This window comes from Petaurus breviceps, unplaced genomic scaffold, assembly GCF_028583685.1.
Source record: "Petaurus breviceps papuanus isolate PSGF00001 unplaced genomic scaffold, PetGlider_PUasm1.0 47, whole genome shotgun sequence".
Classification (NCBI taxonomy): domain Eukaryota; kingdom Metazoa; phylum Chordata; class Mammalia; order Diprotodontia; family Petauridae; genus Petaurus; species Petaurus breviceps.
Window position 1 is genome coordinate 11,550,638 of NW_027186349.1, and position 22,854 is coordinate 11,573,491.

General features: G+C 38.5%; 1 protein-coding gene across 1 annotated transcript in view; it reads left to right on the top strand.

The window, feature by feature from the left end:
* Positions 1 to 22,854, top strand: part of ANKH (ANKH inorganic pyrophosphate transport regulator) — a 168,468-nt gene that overhangs the window by 65,140 nt on the left and 80,474 nt on the right. The window contains exon 3 of the mRNA XM_069101417.1: positions 17,413 to 17,629. Coding sequence (XP_068957518.1) covers positions 17,413 to 17,629 — 217 coding nt within the window. The remainder of the gene's footprint in view (positions 1 to 17,412; positions 17,630 to 22,854) is intronic.

Consider the following 22,854-nt stretch of genomic DNA (forward strand, 5'->3'; position numbering starts at 1 on the left):
AAGGCTTAGCAAGGCCATAAGATACATTGCCAGTCCCTTCATGAATTTATCCTCTGTCTGTAGAACAGTCCTAGAACCCCTGAACACATTAGCAAAGCCCTCTCCCAGGATTTCTGTAAACATACAACAAGAAAATCCTTCTTCAGGGCTTCTGAACCAACAGAAAGGCTCCCAGACCCCTGCAACAACAGCACTGTCCTTCACCAGTGGACAGTATTCATTCTGTCTGCCGGACAGTCTCCAGACCCCTGCAACAACAGTACTGTCCCTCACCAGTGGACAGTATTCACTCTCAGTACTGTCCCTCACCAGTGGACAGTATTCACTCTCTGTCTGCAGGACAGTCTCAGGCCTTCTTAACCAAATGCCAGGTTCCAGGACTTCTTCAACAGGACAGTCTTTCACCAGTGGACAAATCTGGCAAAATAACATCAAAACAGACAGACAAAGTACCAGCAAAACAGCCATGTCTCCTCAGTCCTTGGCAGCTCAGGGGGCAGGTCTCAAAAGTCCAGGGCAATTCAAAGCGGCCACCAGCAATCTCTTAGTCTCTTCCTCTCCACGAGGTGCTGCTTCCAAAAAGAACTTCCGCCTCTCTCTTGTCTCTCCAAATCTACATCACCAGCTCCTCCCAGTCAGGACTTTCTTTTCACATCAAAAAGTCCATCCCACAGGTGGGATTAACAAGCTCTGGGTTTTAATACAATCAATTTGAAAACCAAGCCAATACAGGGGAATCTTTAATTGCCATTACTATCACACCCTCTTCTTTAAGACTAATTAAAACATGACCTAATACTTCAGTATTAAAATGGTTATTAGCACCATTAGTCCTAACAACCTGATCTTGTTTAGCACATAGCAGGAAAAGTTTATTTAGCAGTCAAACTTAATGATTTCTCCCACCCTTCAAAACCATTGTCTCTGAGCCCCAGACCTCAAAAATCTTTACAAGCCTTAGTCTGGGCCAGCACTAAGGCATTAGCAATGAGTCACTACAAAACTACAGGAAGAAATAAATCCAACAGTAACTAATGATAACTGAACAGTGACTAAGCCAGGGCAAAATTAAGGGGAACTGAGATGTCGTTTAATCAGATATACCTAGTGAGTCTATAGACAGTTGTGTTGTTACAGGTTTTTAGGGACCCATTAAATAGGAAAACTTTGAAATATTTTATATAATGGTGAGCACAGTGGAACTGGTGGCAAAGCTTAGCTGTACTCTAACTACAGGATTTGTTTTCATTGTTTTCTTTTCCTTCTAGTGCTGTTCTGCTTCTAGGCAGAATACACCAGACAGTTTTTAATCTTGGGATGGCCCAAAGATGTGGCAAGCCAGAATTCTTACCTAATTGATTCTTCAGGCTGACTCAGGAGTATTATTTGTTCATTACTGTCAGGTTTTAAAAAATTTCTTTGCATCTCTTGGTCTTGTAATTATCACACAGAAAATAGTCTCTAGCATAAGGTTTCACTTTTCAGTCAGTCCACCCTTCCTATCAAAATAAAACTTCAGTTTGCAAATGGCAGCCTGAAATTTTCAGTTCAAAGTAAACCATCACTTTTGGTTCACATTCAGTCTAGTTATGTATCTCATGGAGACCCACGCACTGGGTGGAAACCACAGATTTCTATGGGGTACACATTGATCTTTCTTTCCAAGGAATTGATATTATAGATGTACATATGATGGAAAGCAATGCATTATGGATTTTACAATAGGAAATGAAGGGTTAATAAGAGAAACAGAATTTCTAGACAGTTTAGACTCATCCATAGTGAAGACTAAAGCTACTGTAGAAGAAAATATAGAGCTAACAAGAAGGGAAGAGAAACCATGCAGAAAATGAGAGAATAGCCTAGAGATGTTCCTAATCTTTTATGAGTGTAACCTTTTGTGGTATCAAATGTGGATATAATAGCAGTTGTGACTGAGAAAATAAATACATCATGATGAAACTACTATGAATTTAGTGATTTTGTAAATTAATTTGTACTTTACAAATCACACTGCCATTTATGTACATTTGAAAATTAGGAATACATATGTATAAGAGATGTTATTTTATAGATGGCATATTTGCTTATTTATGGTTTCCTGTATGGGTTCATGGACCCAGCACAACAACTCTGCAACCTCACAAGGAACTCCAACCCACAGATTGAGAACCACTGTTCTAATGCATATTCCTCGAGCAGGAGCAAAGAACCTCAGAATTGAAAGGGTCCCCAAAGGCTGTCTTGGCTACCCTAGGCCTGAACAAAAATCCTCTCTTCCTTAGCCAAACAAGGGGTCTTAGATTTTGTACTGGAAGATCTCTGCTGAGGGAGATCACTGCTCCTGAAGTCAATACCTTCTACATTGGACAGCTCCGCTATGTTTTCTTCACATCCAGCCTAAAGCTCTCCCTGATTTCTACCTGTAGTTCTGCTCTCTCTTTTCCCTAAAAACCTTTCAAATATTTAGACAGTTATCAAGTGCCCTGACCCTAAGTTTACTTTTCTCCAGATCAGACATCCACAGTTGTTGCAGCCTATTTTTTTCTGTGGCTTGATGTCAAGGGTTTTGTCCATTCTGCTTACCCTCCTCTAGATTTTCTCTAGTTTATCACATCTTTTCCAAGATGTGATGCCCCAGATTAAATCCAACACTCCACACTTGGTCTTATAGGTTAGAGTACTTTAGAAGCATCACCTCCTTGATCCCAGATGCCATGTCTCTCAATGTAGCCTAAAGTGACATTAGCTATATTTGGCTACCATATCACATTCTTGATTCATATAGACCTTCAGACCCATCAAATTTTTTTTTGAGAGAAACTATTATCTAACTATGCTTCCCTTATAGCATTGGTCATTTTAGCCCATGTAAAACTATTTTTATTGTGATAAAAATCTATCTTATTGGGGCAGTTAGGTAGCACAGTGAATAGAGCACTGGCTCTGGAGTCAGGAGGACCTGAGTTCAAATCTGGCCTCAGAAGCTTAACCCTTACTAGCCATGTGACCTTGGGCAAGTCACTTAACTCCATTTGCCCTGCCCTCCCCCCTTGACCATACACCTTTGTTGGAGCAAGAGAGTAGTAGGAAATAGTGGGGTTTATGGTAACATTAGAGATGAAAGTGTCAGTTGGCCAAGGTGAGGATTCCAAATGTGACATTGTGAAATTTGTATAATTCAAGGCAAACTTTTATGTAATTATACAGAGTGATATTTTTTGGTTATCAGACTCAAAGAATCCAAAGAACTCCCACCATTTGAACTTAGAGTATAAACTGGAGTGAGTGTGTGTGTGTGTGTGTGTGTGTGTGTGTAGACACAGACAATTCAGGAATTTGCTTTACTTGACTATACACATTTCTTATAAAGGTTTTGTTTTCTTTTTCAGTAAGGGGAGAGGAAATGGGAAAGAGTGAAGGTAAATTTTTGTTCATTGAAAAATTAAATTTGAACTTTAAAAATTATTATAAAATTAATTTGGAAAAATTCCCCATCATTTGTAAGTTAACATTATGTAAGTGCTACTGTGACTAACATGTAGATTTGAGATGGTTGAATTTAAGGAATTCTTTAACAATGAAAATTAATATTGCCTTGTATATACAATAAATCCATTGGTTTTAGAGGGCACAATGTAAAGTTGACTTTTTTCTGAGATTTTGAACTAGCAAAGAATAAGTAGGGTTAGTTAAACCATTTGCCCCATATCTTGGTCTATTTTAATTCTTATAAAAACTTGTCCTGAGGGGTAGAAAGTGGTAGACAGTCAATGTTCCATCTTGAGGTTTCTCAGGAAACGCTATATATATGGACATGGTGGTACACAGCAGTCACTTTGTAGGCCTATGAGACTGTGCTTCATTTTCTTGCTATTCCCTGAAAACCACAACCTCGCGTGTGTGGGTGTGAAGTACTTGGATGCCACTCCCGTGGAGCAAAATGAAGGCGTCTTATTTGGAGTTGTGTGGGACCTTGTGAAAATAAAACACAACTTGGAAAGCTGCCGGGAGACAAGTGATCTGAATTAACCAAAACCACTTTTTAAAATACAGGGAAGCAGAACAATAACAGTGGAAAGTTACAGAGTACCAAATTTCTGAGATGATCAGAATATAAATATAGCAGTTATACACAACTGAAAGACACCTGGGAGTTAAGTTCTGTAGTTTTCCAATTTGATTAGTCTGTCAGAGAAGAGGATAAACATTTTAGAGGGTTGAGATTGGGCAAAGGTTAGGGGGATGGGAAGAAAGATTCTCTTTCCACTTATTTTCAAAGCAATAACATTAAGTGGTAATGTTTTAGGATTACTGATGTTAAAGATCAAGTGTCCTTCCTGGCAAATGGATTAGAGTATGATAGGTAGAACCCTTCCTGGCAAAGCATTGTCATTACCTGCCACTTATATATTCCACTTAATTGCCAGATCCAGCAGAAATCTAGTGAAGAAAATATTCATCTTCAAGTGAAAGGCTTTCAAAATGATACACATTAATCTTTGGTGCATGAAAGAACAATTCCAGTTTCAATGCAGGTTCTTATTCCTCCACTGCCAGTGTTCTATCCACTATGCCACCGAACTGCCCCAGGTTTCTTTTCTTCTTTATAAAAAAAACAAACCTTCAGTTTTCCGTAGGAAAAGCTCCCCACCCCACCCCTTTTTTTTTTTACCTCTTTTTAGAGCTACGTGGTAATTTTTGCAAGTCTGAAATCAAGATCTGGCCCCTCTCACATCTTTCTAAATGTGATGGTTGTCTCCTTGAAATTTTTTTTTTTTGCTCATTCAAGGATCCTTCTTTCTCAGATTGTACTTTGCTTGCACTAAGTGGTTTGGGCACAGATACCTCAGCTGTCATGGTCAGCCAGTGATACACCCAGACACTCTCAAGAGCTGTACACTCCCCAAGAGAGCTCCTTTAACGACGGTCCTTTTTATAAAGTATTTATTCTTCATTTCCCACGGTAGCAACTTCTGTCACAAGGTTTTAAACTTTTTAAGGGAATAACATGATTCCTGTAGAATCTAAGTAGACATCCTAGTGTCCATGTAGACATTCCTAGTGAGTGAAAACAAATACATAACTGCTTAAGTTTTACCTTGAAGACATTTATTATCCCAATTGTTAACCAGTGAATATTTACTGACTGTGTCTTCTTTGTGCCCAGCATTGTAAGATTTTATATAGTCTGGAACGGGTGAAATAACTATAAAAGATATAACCTCATCTGGTTATGTTGTATGCATTTGCCTCCTCTGTGCCTCAGTTTCCTTATCAGTAAGAATTAATATGATACCTAAATACCTCACAGGGATTGTGTGAAAATAAATGAAAAAATATATGTAAAATTCTTAATAAAAAAGGAAATATGTGCTTTTTTGTTGTAGTCATTTTGTAAATTTAAGTTTGCAGAATAAGCTTTCAAGATTTACCCCTCAAAGAACTGGGCGTCGTAGTTCATAGTGTCATATATCTAGAGGCCATGATATCCAGCCCTCTCATATTACAGATGGGGATGAGTGACCTGCCCAGGTTCACACAACTGCTAAGTGCCTGAGCTAAGATTTGAACTCAGATCTTCCTGACTCCAAGTCCAGCACTGTCCCCTCCATCACAAAACTACTACAAAGAATTTCACTGATTGTCTGAGCTACCAGGCTAAAGTTATTCTGAGAAAGATTAACTGAGATATAGGAATTAAGCTAAGCCTCCAGTGATATATAGGATGAGAAACTTTGCCTTCTTGAGTTTATCTAGTGTTGTCCCATTCCCTACTCACCCAATCCTGGCTTCTCCTGATTCTTTTCTGATTAAAGCAACTGCTGGCTCAAATGCCTTCTGACTGTTCCTCCCTTTTGTAACTCATCTCTGCTTTGAACGTCCATCAAGAAGTGTGCCTGCCCTTCTCTGTTATGAATCCTAGAACATTCTTTTTGTTACTGAGTCCCAGAGTACCCTCACACACTACCCACACCCTGGACAAGACCCCTCCCTTCTGCAGTGTCTCCCTACTCACTTTCCTGCCTATCGCTGCATTCTCCTGACCACAGTATGGCACTTGGGGACCACCAGACCAAACAATGACATTAGTATGGTGGTAGGTGGTGGCAGAAGTAGTAGTGGACCATTAGAGGGAAATAATAACTGAGGCTTTTTGACAGCTGTGCCAGATAGTCCTGTCCATTTGAAAATAAGATTTAAGACCCCCTACATTTCCCCCCAACTAAAGAACAATAAAATCCTAGTCTAACCATAGGAAAGGAGTGGAGCCTACAAATCTAAGGGAGAAAAGCCCAGGTGGCAACTCTGTGGTCATGGTGAGGAACCCATGTTAAACAATGACACTTGGAGATTTCATATCGTCATTTTAAGTGTATACTAGGCCAACTCCGAGTAAGGACAATAACCTGAACAGGTAATGTCTCAGCTATCAAATATATTTGTGGGTTATAGTGATATAAAGAATTTTTGAAGTTTGGGATGACAGAATCATAGAATTTAGAGCTGGAAGGAGCCATTATAGATTAATGCAACCTCTTTAATTTCTAGATTGAGGGAAGGCTAACGCCCATTTCCAAGGTTATACAAGTAATAAGAAGATCCAAGATAACACCTGCTCTAAAGCACAGGGTGTTGATAGCTTAAGAAAAATGTTCCAAATATTTCAGATAGTCCAGTTTAGACACTAAAGTCTGAATCGTAGAATTGACAATATTATGTTTTCAAGGAATAAGATAGCATAACATAAGGTTTTGCAGACATTTCCAGGCAGTTTCCCTTTGACATCTAACATCCTATACAGTTTTCTAACCTTTGAAAAAAAAGTCATAAATCACTGAATGTTGAAGATAATCAGGGCACTATTCCAAAGCATAACTTAGTATATTTCCTTTTGGGTCCCTCTAAAGCTGATTGATCAAACATATTAAGTCATTTAACATTTAGAAAGCCCCCACTGTGTAGCAAATAGTGTACTGAATTATGAGAAGGGTCACCATTCCCCTATCTCCTCTTCACTGGAAGTAGTAACAGGCATGTGATTATGTACATATTTACAATCTTTTGAGTCTTAAGTCTACTACTTTTTTTTAAGCAAACCTAAACTTTTTTCATTTCTATTTTTTATATCGCCTTCATTTCTAAATATAGTCCCTTCCTATACCCACTAAGTCATTCATTGTCACAAACTGTTTACTTTGGAAAGAGCATGGAAATATCGAGAATTATCTTTAAACTTCAATTTGCTTTGTATTTTTTAATATAACACTTTGGGGCAGAATTACCAACCACATAGAGTTAATTTTGAAAACATTCTTGACCTCTTCCTTTAGAGAAAAACTTCAGAACATCTATTCCTCTTTACAAGACAATAACAACTTTTCTTCTGTTTTTCCCTAAAAAATTCAAGATTAAAGTGATTTCATCATCATCAAACATTTAATTTCATTCTGAATACATTCTCAGTGGACAATCCAGCATTTGATTTCTATGTGCATTTTAGGTATATTTCATTAGCTATGTAACACTTTCCATCTCTGCTATTATTTGTTTGGTTTCTGAACAACATATGAAACTGCCTTTACTATGAAAGTAGATCATAAACTCCTTGAGGGCAAGCACTATGTCAGATACTCATTTAATTGTCCCGCATAGTACTTTGTTTCTTAGTTTGCAAATTGCTATTGTATACCTATTATGCTCTGTGTTGTGCAATACTAAGTTTCTGTAACCTTTACTTATCAAAATTAGCTGAAGTTTCTTTGCTATTACTCTTGTAAAAAAAATAACAAAGATATCCCCATTTGAAAAATCCAGCTACCATTTCATTTTCAGACAGTGAACTAACTCACAAGTTGAATTTAAGGCTTATCTTGAAACCTCCTAGTACTGTTCATGATTTGTCAAAAAACCAGACAACTCTGTCAGAAGTTATCTTGGAATAGACAAATGCAAATGCAAAATGCCAGCCTGTCAATTTGAAACTGCAACCTCACTTCTTTCAATAAATTATTTTATACTTATTGCACATCATCTTGTATGTCAAGCTCTGCATAGAACCTAGAATAAGGCAGTGCCTCTGTCTAATGCATTTGCAATTTGAACCTGACAGTAGATGAGTCATAAATGGAGTGAAAGATTAAGGGGCAGAGGGAAATAATTGTCTGTTTGTCAGCAAGGTTAAGAGTATAGAGTAGCAAAGCACTCCATTGTACACAGGTAAATGTTTTATTGGGTTTGTCTTTAAAGAAATATCACAACTTAAATTTCCTATGTTTTAGTTGCTTTTAAAACACCTGACTGTTAAAGCATATTTCCCGAGTATACTTTTTAGCCAAAAAAAAACAAATCTTTGGCTGATTTACTCTCTTATACTGTTAAATTTTGCAGGTCAGGGTTTAATTGCTTAAGGAAATGGTAAATAAAGTGACTTTTAATAATTTTTATTTTTAGCAATTACCCTGGATCTCTTTGACAGTCCTTGGTAAAGAAAAAGTATAGGTAAATTTACATAATTTAATCTCTGTGTATCCTGGCTTTCTTATTTTATTTCATACCTTGGGTATTGTTTCTCACTTATAGCATAAGGAACCAGGTAGTAGAAGGAGACTTAGGTTCTAGTGATGGCTTTGCTACTAACAGGTTGTGAGACATTGGCTTGTCACATGAGCGTCTGTGATTCTCATTTTCTTCATCTGTAGAAGGAGAAGGTTGGACTAAATTGTAAGGTATTTTTATGCTCTCAAAGTCTTTCAAATGAGATAGAGGTAAAATTTGCTGAAAGGGATATATATAGGGAAATCACCAAAAAGGGGGGGGAATGAAAAATTAATGAAACACATTTATTATGTACTTATAATGTGCACAGCACTATATTTAGAACTGGGGATACAAATATTAAAATGCAACAGTCATCAAAAATCTTTTCTTTTTTTGCTTTTTTTTTTGGAGGGGGGAGAGCAATTAGGGTTAAGTGACTTGCCCAAGGTCACTCCGCTAGTAAGTGTTAAGTGTCTGAGGCTGAATTTGAACTCAGGTCCTTCTGACTCCAGGGCCAGTGCTCTATTCACTGTGCCAACTAGCCACCCCTCAAGGATCTTTTCTAATGGGAGAGAATATACATTCAGGTGAGTGGTGGCCAGGGAGAGGAGTTTTAGTCTCATAGTCACAAGGTTCATACCATCATTGCTTTAGAACTGGTAAGAGATCATTTAGTACAGTCCCTAAGTTGATCCAAAAAGGTAGACCGTGTGAGGGCAGAGCAAATGGACAAACACCGGTGCGATACCCATAGCAATTGCTATGAATATGCAGATGTATTTCCAGGGTTGAATAGCAAAATACAACAAACTGTCTTCCTCAAAGATGAAACCAGGATATTTATTCAGATACCATAAAGCCAGTTCCACCATGTGACAAAGAAGTTTATACACATCATCAGTGCAGGAAGCACCACCATCCCCAAGCCTTCCCTCCATTAGGCCTCCCCACAAACAAACTCCCCCTAGGCAAAATCCCTCCATTACTCATGCTAGCTGCTCACCTCAGCTCTCTCCATCTCACTGTCTCCTAGCTCTACCCTTCCTGCTCCACATGTCTGGCAAGCTCCTCCCCCAATGGGCTCCATGTGACTCGAGCTGTGGGCTGGGCCAAAGCTCAAAGCAGGCCACATAGGCCTATTAAGGGGCAAGGAAAATCTTCAAATTACCTTAACATTACAGTCTGCAACTAGATGGGTTGTGGAGAGTGATCTGGTCTGTGGCCACCTAGGTCTTAGCAGTCTAGGGAGGTTTTCACTCATTTGATTCCCAGTCAAGACAGACTGGCCACAAGACAGATGTTCCAAAGTTTACTAAATTAACTTCTTCAGGAACTGGGGATGTTTTAAAGGTCCAATGAAAAGGATGTTACTGATCTATGTGCAGAGAGGCAAGGCAGACGACAAGATGATCTGGGTGAATTGTTGACTAGGATTTAGTTTTAGACACACTGGTAGACATCTAGGAAAAAAAAATTTCAGTAGGCAATTGAAAATGCTGGTCTGAAGCTTAGAAGAAACACTAGTATTAAAGATAAAGATTTGGAAATAATCTATATTAAAGATAACTGAAGCTATAGGAGTTTTGAAATCACCAAGCTAACAAGTAGATATAATTAGAATTAATAGCTGATATTTATTTAGTACTGTAAGGTTTGCAAAGAGCTTTATATCCATTGTCTCATTTGATCTTCATAACTATGGGGTAGGTAGTATTTTATGGATGAGGCCACTGAGGCCCAGAGGAGTTAAGTGACTTGCTCAGAGTCGCAGAATTGGGATTTTAAGCTAGGTCTTCCTGCATTCCCATTCAGAGTTCTGTGCACTGTTCCAGGTTAGATGGCTTACTAGCCTGAGGTGGGAGGAGTGTGGGCAGGGAGGATCAGCTGGGTTCTGGTGATCATGGATAGTTGTGGTAAAATCAGAAGGCACAGGAGTAAGTGCTAATTCTGTTGCTTAAATAGCAGTGTACCCCTGAGTAAAGGCGAAACTTTAGTTTCCTTGTCAATAAAATGAGGAATACTTTTACTAGCATCATTAACAAGGGGTAGTGGGGAGGGCAGCCCTCCAGTATTAGGAGTTCTTTCCTGATTAAGAGACCCAAAATTTGCCAAGAAGTTATTCTGGTGGATAATGGAATAAAATGTGGTGTTCCCTAGGCCTGATATATCATTACAGGATTGTTTCTGTAGTGGTTGATCTGTGAAAGTAATACTGACCCTGACTATCTCCCTCAAATGGAGAATAATGGATTATGTCAAAGTCGTGAACAAATGATTTTGGCTCTTCTTAGAAACTTTGTGCTTGATCAAAATCTTTTTTGTCCCTTCCAGCACCCCCATTTTTCCTGGTGCTTGGGCAGTTCAGCTTGACACTGGCTGGTGCCATGCATGGACCCCAAAGGGTCAGAAGCTTGGACAGAGTGGAGACAGGGAAGATAAAAACCAATATGTTTTATATGTTTTACCATTGCAGTGATTCTGTAGTGTGTAGTCGTTGCCCCTTGGAGCACCAGGAAGTATTTGTCCTTTCTGATAAAAGCCCAGATGCACCTTAGAGTACAAAAGAGAAAAGAAGTGATTGGGTTCTCTGACTTTGTGTACCACGGGTGTGTATCACTAGGGATGATATCCCTAGCATTCTTTTGTTGAAAAAAGGACATTTTATCATGAAAATGTCTCATAAGTATTTTATAAGTTAAAACAGCAAACCGGACAGGTAGATAGTACAAGTACTAATATTCTCATTTTATAAATGAGGTGATTGAGTCACAGGTTAAATGATGTGTCTTGAGGCATAATAAGTAATGGAACTGATACTCAAAATTACTTCTTTCTAACCACTGCATAAAGGGTGGATTTAGGCATTTAAAGCAAAAGCTCTATGAAAGAAAAGTCACTTATTTAAAAGAAGCATTTTAGGGTCTTAAAGTTATTTAATTTTAGATAATCAGATATGTTTAGGGTAGTTACGTGGCACAGTGGATAGAGTGCAGGGGTTAGAATCACAAAGACCTGAGTTCAGATTTGGCCTCAGACACATTAGCTCCATGACTCTGGACAAGTCACTTAATGCTGTTGCCTCAATTTCCTCATCTGTAAAATGAGCTGAAGAAGGAAACAGCAAACTACTCCAGTGTCTTTGCCAAGAAAACCCCCAAAAAGGGTCACAGAGAGTCGGACATAACTGAAAACAACTGAACAAAAATCTGTGTTTGCTTTCTTGACGTAGTCAAAGGTCATGTTTAGTTGGAGATGTGTTGATGGGGATGATTTGATGAGTTGGGGTTCATTTGGCAGAGTAGAGAAGTGGCATTGGGAAGAACACAGTGCTTCCTAATTGCTTCCTAAAGTGAATAATTCTTTTGACTTTGACCCATTAATTCATAAGTGTGTAGGTACTTTCTCTAGCAATGCAAATTGTAACCACATTTTCATCATGTGTGGTTCTCATCCATGTGTTTCCACAAGTTGGCCTTGAAAGATCCATATAATACACTGTTACTATTAATATTTCAGGGATTCCAATGTACCATGTGTTGTTTCTTCTTGGTACATTGAAAAGGATGGGTCAGTCCAGTCATACTTGTCCTTGATAATGTCTCTTACGTCACTTCTCAAATGCAAGTTATTGTTAACGTGTCACACTCAACTCAGGTCCATCACACTTCTTTCCATAGTTCTTTGTATTTGGATTGTTCAGAGATCAGAATTTTACATCCTTCTGTAATAAGAATGTAAATTTTAAAGATCTTCCCTGCCCCTAGGCTAATGTGCACCTGAAGCCTGGGGTGGGGGAGGCTTGTTTTTCAGTAGATACTTCTTGATTGGCCAGTGAGTCAATAAGGTTGTTACATTCTCTGAGCCAGGAGAAGGCTATATAAGCCCTGATGTGTAACTTTGGTTTGGGACTCACTTTGAGAAGTGTTCTGTGATTTGATGTGAATTCTGGGAAGCCGTTGTTGAGAGTCCCCCGGCTTTGAAAAACCCAGAATGTGGAAACCCAGATGTTGACTGGGTATGGATGTAATGGTTGGACAGTTTGGAAATCTGTCTACTTGATGTTTCTGTCTTGATAATTATGCCTGTATACTTTGAGGTTCAGGGTGCTGACCTTTTCTCCTGAACAAGGTAAACGATATATGTCTGACTGATTAAAGTAAGCTTGTTAACCCATTTTGAGTTGCTTTCCTTTAACAAAGCAGATCCAAGAACCTGTGGTAGCTGCAAACCCTGAGGATGCTTGGGGTGCTTGCTGCTACACCTTCACAGGCATATTTTATCTCTCTGTTGATCTCCCCCACCTACCCAATTGCTATGACCTTCCCTTCTAATTATCTTGTATTGAATAACTAACTACTTTGTATTTTTTTTAATATTTATCCTGAATATGCTTATATTTATGCTCTTCCCCATAGGAATATAAGTTATTTAAGAGGAGGGATTGTTTCACTCTTGTATTTATAGCCATAACCCCTAGCACACACCACTGCTTAATAAAGGCTTGTGGGTTGACTAACCATTTTTTTAAGTTGTGGAAGATGTCATACCCATTCTTACTCCTCATTTTTAAGGATTCTTATAGTGCAGCTTTGTTGGGAGAGGAAAACTGTTAAGCAGTATTGCAGAATATAGCTTTACAGCCGTACCATTAGAGCTAGCTAGTTAGCTTTACACAAAAATATTGCTCTTTTAACCATTTAGTATCCCATAGTCTGTGGTGACCATACAGTTAAAGTTCAGTACAGTGGAAGGCCCCATCTGGGGTCACAAGAGCTGAGTTTAAGTGTCAGTTCTCTATATTCTACCTCTCTGAGTCTATCAAGAAGTCAATTAACCTCTTTGAGCCTGAATTTTCTCATCTAATAAAATGGGAGTAATAGAATTTGTTCTGCCCTCCCTGGGCCTCAGATTCTTTACCTGTAAAATGAGGTAGTTGGACTAGGTGACCTCACAGGTGTCTTTAACAATTCTGAATCTGTGATCCTGTGATTCTAAATTACAGAGATGATGTGAAGGGAGTATTTTATAAGCCATAAAGCAGTAGACATAAATTATGATGCACGATAATCAAGAGTTGACATGGATTCATTTTCCCACACTTACTTTATTTAACTACAGTTATACAATGAGCTGTAAATTTGTTGTGATTATAAAACAATTAGTGCTAATCATTTTTAATATCTGGATTGTGAGGAAGAAATTTAAGAATCTTTTCTTTCTAGGTTAAGCAATATTTGGATTTTAAAACCAGCTAAAATAAAAATTTTACCATAAAGCACTCCATTAGGATATTGCCAGGAACTGCTTAATGCCCCACAAATCATTTCCCTCTCTCCTTCTCTGTCTCTTCTTTCTCCCTCTCTCCCCCCTTTTCTCCCCCTTTCCTTCTTTCCCCCTTCTTCCCCCCTTTCTGTCCCCCTTTCCTTCTCTCCCCCCTCTTCCCCTAGCACTCACATACAGGAGCACTCCTCAAAATGTGGTTTGAGTCTCTTCTGAATAGTATAGTTCTGTTCTGAGAAGTTATGACTTAAAAGTCGTTGAGTCAACTGAAATTTTTTCTGACTTGGCACATTGATCAAGCCTTATTAATGTATATCTTGCTTTCCTATCCTCTTGCCTCCTTGGGATGGAACCAAGTAGCATCAACAGAAATAGAAGGTGGAGAACTGTGTTAATAGATAACCTTAGTTAAGGTTGACTTATTGTATTGTTTTGTCAAGGAATATACCTCGCAAATTGCCAATGTGACAGTCTAGCTCTACAGTATTTAAATACACTATTATATGTTTTCTGAAAGTATTCTAAATAATTCATGTACCTTTTGTGAAGATTAATGCCTTTGAGAGGGATGCATGCAAAAACAAAATATGCCCAGAAAAATGACTGAATGTTAGAGATGGAAAAGGACCTTAAAGATGATCTATTCGAACTTTATAATCTTGCATATGAGGAAACTGAAACCCAGAGATGAGCAATGACTGGCCTGAGAATTAGATCCTAGTTTGGCTGTTAGGAAGGTGTCATATGCAATTATGAGCAATTACAAAATTATCTTATCATGCTTATACTCTTGCCAGTATGAAAATAATAGGATGCCATTTTTTCATATTTCATCGGTAAGCCATAGAGGATGTGCACAAAGTAAATAGAGAGATTACAGCCAGAATTGTGAAAGGTTGGGAACAAAGCGTTCATGGGTGTGTGGGTTTTATTCTGAACTAGATGTAGTTGGACATAAAACAGGAAATTAAACTGGTGAGCTCTCAAGTCCCATAGGTATGTTTTGATACATAACAAGAACCAGCTCACTCTCCTAATCTTTCCCATGCTGTATACAAGTGTTGTCATCAGAGCCCCTGAATTTTCAGATTGATTTTAGAATGGCTAGACAGAAGAGAAGTTTTGGTGAAATGGGAAATCAGTCACATAGGAAAGTGTTTCATGAAGAGCTATGTGTTGTTTAAGAAATGGAGATGAGAGCCTTCTAGTAGAGGTTTTAAGCTATTACTTAGAGAAAATTACTAAAAATTGGAAGTAAAAATGAACAAGCCACATCAGCAACCAGAATAGCTTTGTCTGGAAGATAACTGAATTGCAACAGCTACCCAGAATTCTAACCTTTGATTATCCTAAGGTTGCCTTGAGAATATTATTCCTCCATAGATACATTTATTCTTTGGGATTCTTGTATACAACTCTTTCTTTTCAGTGGGTTACTCCTCATTAAATGCAGTGAGTGAAGATATTCTACCAAGGAAACTTGAATCTGTTTGGTTCAGTTCAACAAATATTTGATAATCCCATGCTCCAGGCAGTTTACTGTTTTTTTTTTTTTTTAAAGCAATTGGGGTTAAATAACTTGCTCAAGGTTACACTGCCAGGTGTTTCTGGGTGGGTGCTAAATGTCTAAGCCCGGGATTCGATCCCCAGGTCATCTTGACACTGGAGCTGTTGCTCTTACTCGCTGTGCTGCCTGGCTGCCCTCAGTTCACTGTTCTAAGGAAGGGGAATGTCCAAAGGTTAGATTAGATTCAGCTCCATCCTCCAGAGACTGTTTGATCCTGAAATGCTCTACCTGTTACAAAGCACATACTAAAGGTATGCAAGCAAAATCTGTCACATATTTTTAGATCTCAGCTCAGTGTTTAGGATCAGTCTCTGAAAATCAAGCTTAGCCTTACAAATAAAGCCATGTGTAGAAATAACATCACTTTGGCTATTCAGCTCTTTTAATAAGGATATAAATTGTTATACATTTCCCCGAAAGTGAACTACTAAATCCTTCTGTTATATGGGAAAAGTTCTACTACAGGATAATTTGCTGGCATACTTAGAAGGAAATTGATTTCTTCTACCAATGACTTTCTCCAACTCACATTCCTAAAGAATTGTCTAGAGAGATGAGGAGTTCAGTGATTTGCCCAGGGTTACATAGCCAGTGTGTGTCAGAGGAAGGATTTGAACCCAATGCTTCCTCATGCCAAGGCCACTTCTCTATCTTTCACTGTGCTGCTTCTAAGAAATTCATAACTAGTACTAAACATGCGAAAAGCACTAAGTATAGTAAAGAACTGCAGGTTGTTTTTTATTAAATCTGTCCCACTTAAGTTACCTGGAGAACACTAATATTGAAATAGACAGCAAGGAAAGGAATTTATTTTTTCTTTTGAACTTAAATAATAGACATTGGATATGTAACAGATAGCGATAGAAAGGGTGATAGGTAGGAAACAGATTACAGTTTAAAAGGAAAAACTCCCTAAAGAGAGTATCACCATGAGCTGAGGTCAGTGTTGTCCTGTTCCGTCACTTGCACATTGTTCAAAAGAAGAGTCCCAGCTCACCCATGTCTTAACCTTGGGTCAGAGGCTTTGTCTTTTTTTTTTTTTTGGTTGCTTTTTGGAAGGGAGAAGGTAGGGTAGCTGGGGTTAAGTGACTTGCCCGAGGTCACACGCCTAGTTTTTTTGTGTTAAGTGTCTGAGGCAGGATTTGAACTCAGAATCTCCTGACTCCAGGACCGGTGCTCTATTCACTGCGCCACCTAGCTGCCCCCAGAGGCTTTGTCTTTTAAAATCACAGGGTCAGGGAGTTAGATTTCAGCCATTTGAACTGAATTAAATGATCATTTCAACCACAGAGATAATTTGGTGACCCTATGAAGACAGAATTTCCTAAACCTAGTTGAATTTCACAAATTTGAAATTTCATGCCAAGAACCAGAACTGGGTCAACTCAACACCAGAATGAGCACTAGACTGGTAGTCAGTCAATAAGCATTTACTGTGTGTTTACTCTTACGAGACTTGGGCTTGTTTCTCACCTCTGATATTTTCTCTCTTTAAATAGCTAGAGGACCAAACCCATGATTTTCTCCAGTGGAAGGAAATCCCTTAGGGTGAAACTCACTCCAATAATTCAGATCAGCAGCTTGGAAACCAAGCTGGCTCAGATCCTACCAATTGAAAATTGGTGCATGGGCCTAGCAATGGACATCATGTTTGCTGTCTGAGGACCAGCATTGCTAGATTCATGGAGGCCGATCACAATTTTGACTGACCTGTGATGAACTTTTTGGCCTTCACAACTCCTAAAAACCATCTGGAATACTGAGGAGGAGTTGAGATCTGAGCCAGTAGAGGGAACGTTCCGTTCACCAATGAAATCCTACGTCCTTGAAATCTTAAACAATGTAGTTGATCAAATTAAAACTGGGATTCACGAGGTGGCAATATATGATATTAATTGTTTCTATAAGAACCTGGTCTACTGAAGTTTTATTTTAGAAATGGAATTTCCTTTGAATTCAAGCTATGTATCTAAACCTGTCATGTTAATGTTTGGTTTTCTTTATTTTTCCCTCTGTCCTTGTAGGCCTTGAACCGAGGTATTGCTGCTGTAAAGGAGGATGCAGTGGAAATGCTGGCCAGCTATGGACTGGCCTATTCCCTGATGAAATTCTTCACAGGCCCCATGAGTGACTTTAAAAATGTGGGTCTGGTATTTGTGAACAGCAAACGAGACAGGACCAAAGCTGTTCTGTGCATGGTGGTGGCAGGTGCCATAGCTGCTGTTTTTCACACTTTGATAGGTAAGATGCTGCTGGTTCACTTCACTGTGCATTCAGTGACTGTAGCTCCTTTTTCCTTAAACTTTTTTTTAAACATGCTTATAGTACATACATAATTTTCATCCAGTTTAATATGCAAATAATAAATATCTCACATGATAAATATAAATAGAATAATTAATGTCTTATGTCTCTCATGTAAATATAATTGCCAATAGAAATTGCATTCCTTTCTAAAGTTATCTGAAAACTCTAGAAACGAAAGCCCCTTCTTTTTCCCTGGGAGCCTGTGATTCCTATTCAGCTTTTGCATTGGTCCTTAGTGTATCAGTGAGATAGCAGGTACCCCTGTGACTTCATGCATATCTGTCCTCAACTAGGACTGACACTATTTGTTGTTAACAAAAACACAAGTTCTTTGTTTATGATACTGGTAACTGGTTAAAACAAGTATGCCCTGTTACATTCTCATGTAATCTGGATCTGGAACAAGTTTAATCACAAAGAAATGTTTCTTTTGCATAAGGCAGTAATCATAATTGACAGGAGAATTATCATGGATACATTTGTATTGGATCTGTTAAAATTTACTTGCAGTAGAACATTATAACATTGTGTTGGAGCTCAAGTGGGAGGGCAGGGGACGGGGAGAGGGTGGAGGAAAATGGGAAGGGAGGGGGAAGATTGAGACAATGTGGCCTGAAAGCCCAATATGAGTAGTGCAAACAGAGCTGCTAAAGACCGTCGTAGAAAATAGTCCCTGCGTGTTCTTTTCCCACCAGACCACTACTGGAAGCACTGAATTAACTTCTGAGTACAATTCTAGGAAAGGTACCGAGGATCAGGATAACACGCACAGGGATGTTACCAGGATGGTGAGGGACCCCATAAAGCTCTATGAGAGTGAGGCGAAGGAAATGGCAATATATATTTTAGTCTAAGACAACAACAGTGAGATTTGAGGGGGGTGATTTTGCTACACTGGAATATTTCACGTGCTGTCATATGGGAGAGGGGTTAGATTTCCTCAGTTTGGCCTCAGAGGAGAGTATAGATGGTAATAGGCAGAAGTTCCGGGGCAGCAAATGGGGCTTAATGTAAAGCAATAATTCCTAAACAATTAGAGCTATCTTAAGAGCATTAACAGGCTACCTTAAAGGAAAGTGGGTTCCCCTTCACTTGAAATCTTCAGAATAAGACTTGACTCATCTATTATGATATGAAGAGGATTCTTTGTCAGATATAGGTTGGACTAGGTGACTCTGGAAACCTCTTCCAATGCTGAGGTCATGAGACAAATAGCCCTCTTATGGTCTTTGCATAAAACTATACATCACTGTAAGTGCATGATTGTTTTGCAATTTAACCAAATCCGTGGTCTATCAAGGTCTTTATGGTAAGAGCTTTACTCTAGCTGGATTCTTGGGAGGTGATAAAACCCCTAAAGACATGATTACTGAAATCCTTGGCTTTAATCCGGCTCCATTCATTCAACATAGAAATTGATTGGCACATCTATAATACCCCATTGACCACAAAGACCTGTGACTAACACTTTACAAATCCATTGTTTACTTCAAAATTAACATTGATTTATGCAGGAACTGTGAATATGAATTCTAACTAAAGGAGACAGCGGTTTTCCCTAATCCATTTACAGTGTATTATGGGTAGTGTGTCTAAAAGCATACAATGCTACCTCTTATGGTAGATCTTTCTTATTATTTGTTTTTAATGTGTCACAGCTCCCATGCCAAGGACAGCATGCAAGACAGTATGTAGCTTTTCATCTTGTCTAGCAAGTATCCAGTCCTGTTTTCAGTGCTAACTATTTGTACTCAAAAGCCCTGGGCAGAAAAATTGCCTGCTTCTTTGGTCCCCAGCCCAAGTTTCCACATATGTGTCCTAAATGCTCATTGGAATCAGTGTTTGCATATACATGTGCAACTTCAGTGATCTAGTGATATCTAGCAATTTGCATATCAGTTTCTTCAGCTAATGTTATCTTGGGCCTTTTCCCAAGAAGTGTTTAAATTTCAGATCATTCCATGTTTAATACAACAAAGGGGTTTCTATACTAGTTAAAAGAAACCTTTTTGTTTTTTAATGCTCTTTTATGTTTGAGCTCTGAAATAAATGCATCAATTATTCCCCTCTTTATCTTTCTTCAAAAAGTATGTGGAATGGATTCAAAGGTCAGAAGTCTAAGCCTGTTTATCAGGAAATCATAGCCAAGAAACTTGAGGCTATCCCGCTGAAGCTAGAGAGAGAAAACTTTGCCTTTCAAGAAAAGTCATTTCCATAAAAAGACTGTATTTTATTCATTAAAATTGGTCTATTTTCAAGCATATCATGTATGAGATGATGATGAATTTAATCATATAACTGAAAGGGGTTCTGCATCATGTTAAAGGCTATCCCATGGATTTGTTTTTATGATAAAAAGATATTTTCAAGTTTTTCTGAACATGGCAATTACTTTAAAATAATGTAGGTGTAATTGTTTTCTTGCATCTTATGCCTTACTCTCCTGGCCATTTCTTCCCCTGAATCTGTTATTTCCTTGCACGTTTGAGTATTTCTGATGATCTAAATCGTCTTTATTCCCCAAGATCATGATGGTTTATTCATTCTCTTTCATGTTCCCTTTTATGAGACCTGACAAGTTTTCTTATAACCAAAACTTGCTCTCTTCTGATCTCAACAAGCAAACTACAGTTGCTGTGTTTCCTCCTTGAATTTCAATTCAACAAGGATTTATTAATTGCCTCTTATGTGCTAGGCACTGTGCTAGATACTGGGGATACAAAGACAAAAATTAAATATTTGGCCGTAAGGAGATTATCTTTTGCTAGAAATGCATGCTCTATTTCTACACATACATAGAAAAGTTAATACGAAATATAGGCGAGTAAATACAAAGTAATTTTGGAAGAGCCCTAACAACTGGAGAAATCAGAAGAGGCCATGGCACTGAGCTAAGACTTGAAAGAAGGTAGGGATTCCAAGAGGCAGAGATAAGAAGGAGACCATTCCAAGAAGGTAAAGCAACCTGACCAGGAGATGGCATGTTGTCTGTGGGGAGCAGCAAAGAGGCAAGTGTAGCTGGAACAGAATATGTAAAAGGAAGCAAAGTGGAGTTGGTCTGGAAAGTTAGCTTGGAAACAAATTGTGAGGAGCTTTAATTGCCAAACACAAGAGTCTGTATTTTAGTCTGCAGCCAAGAGGAATGCAGAATTGGGGGTGGAGGTGGGGAGGAGATATTTATTGTCTGTCCTGCCACAGAATTTTATATTAGCTTTAACCTACAGACTTGACATCCTCCTTTGGTAACCCATTTCAGTATGTACCTCTATTGTAAGTCTAATCTATATATTTCTTACTTCAACTTAAGTCCATTTTTTCCTCTCTTTACTAGAAATGGAAACTTAGCCTCACCTTCCTTTTTAGAATAGCTGACTTTCAGTTAACTATGCTAGTGGAAGAGAGCTGCAGCACTAATAATACAAAAGAGTGGATAACTTAAAATCTACTTGTATTTGGTTAAGTAATACATCAGGTGATTTGAGACTACTGCAAGTTTACTGTTTTACTTGGGCTAATACTAAAATGAGTTTGCATTCCCTCGGCACCTACTTTTGGGGTGATCCACATAAGGGAAAAAGGCTGATGTTGGAAAACTCACCATTAAATAACCAACACATGTGAAGAGCATCCACCAAGATAGTCACATGCTCGTAAGAGGAAGCACACTTCTGGTTCTCCTATTCAGCCTAACCTGTTTTAATTCCTTTTTTTTTTTTCCCCTTAAAGAGAAGAGGCCTAGCACCTATGATTATATCTGTGTGAAAGATTCCCGATGTAGAAACCACTTGTCCTACAGTGTCTGGTTTCCCACATAGCTTTAACCATTTGCCTTGGACACCAAAAGACGAAGGGATTGTCCATAGTTACAAAGCTAGAGAATGTGTCCCAAGGCTGACCCTTCCTCCACGGCAACTCAACGCTGCTCCTAGGTTAGACCTTTCTTTATAGGATCGTGTTCCAACCTTTTGTGTAATTTTTAAAGATCTCCCATGTCAATATAATAGTATAATAACATTGAATGGTGCTTTCCTTGCTTTTCTCGAATTGTTCGTGTCTTTTCTACAAAAGGAACCCAGAGTTTTGCCTAGTACTTTAACACAGAGTTTATTATTTCCAAATGAAATGACATGAGAAGTAACAGTTTTTCCCTGCTCTGCTTCTCATGATTCAGATTGCTACCATTATTTTGTTTTGTTTGTTTTATTTTAAGGAAAGTACCATGTTTTCAACTCAATTTAGCAAATAGTCACCATCCTTTCTCCTTTGATCCTAATTTCCCATCAATTCTCTACATTTCTCTACTTTCTTCTTACCTTCTGAGGGCTAGTTGGATTTTCCCAAATTGATCCCCTTCTGAACACATGAAATTTTTTTTTCTTCCAAATCTTCAAAGTTAAGGGCATAATGTGGGTATATGCTAATTAAATATGTGGCAAAGATAGGTGCATTAAAAAGTAAACCATAATTAACAGGATGGCAACAAGCATTTGTTTATTATTTAAGTTCCTACTATGTGCCAGACACTTGTGTTAATGGCTTTACAAATAGTCTCTCATTTGATCCTCTTAATCCTAAGAAGTAAAAGCTGTTACCATCTCTGTTTTATAGTTGAGGAAACTCAGACAGAGGGTGAGTGTTCAGGATCACATAATTAGGAAGTGTCTGAGATCATATTTGAATTCGGATCTTCCTGACTCTGTTGACACCCAGCTGCCTCTATAAATGACAGGTGGTTGGCCAGAGCCTTCTGCAATAGGGCAAGGCCAACAAAAGGCAGAAAGCAGAGTGGAATGATGACTGTTTAAGATTCACTCAGACTACAGGGCTCACCTTAAAGAATTTGTCCTTTTGTCCTTATCATAACAGTTCATATGATTTAATGGGTAGGGGACTAGCCTTGTAGTAAGGAAAACCTGGGTTCAAATCTAGCTCCCAACACATGCTGCTAGTGTAACCCCTTGGCACATCACCTAACCAGTCTCTCAATGTCCTTGATAACTCTCCGACTATGAGTTATAGAACAGTTGCTGATCTGTATCAGTCCATGAAATTCCTTTGCCTAGAGTCCCCTATACAGATGAAACCACAGGTCTAGATCCCCCCCAAAATAAATGAATGATACTTATGATAGCTATCGTACATCCATCTGCCAGGCTATG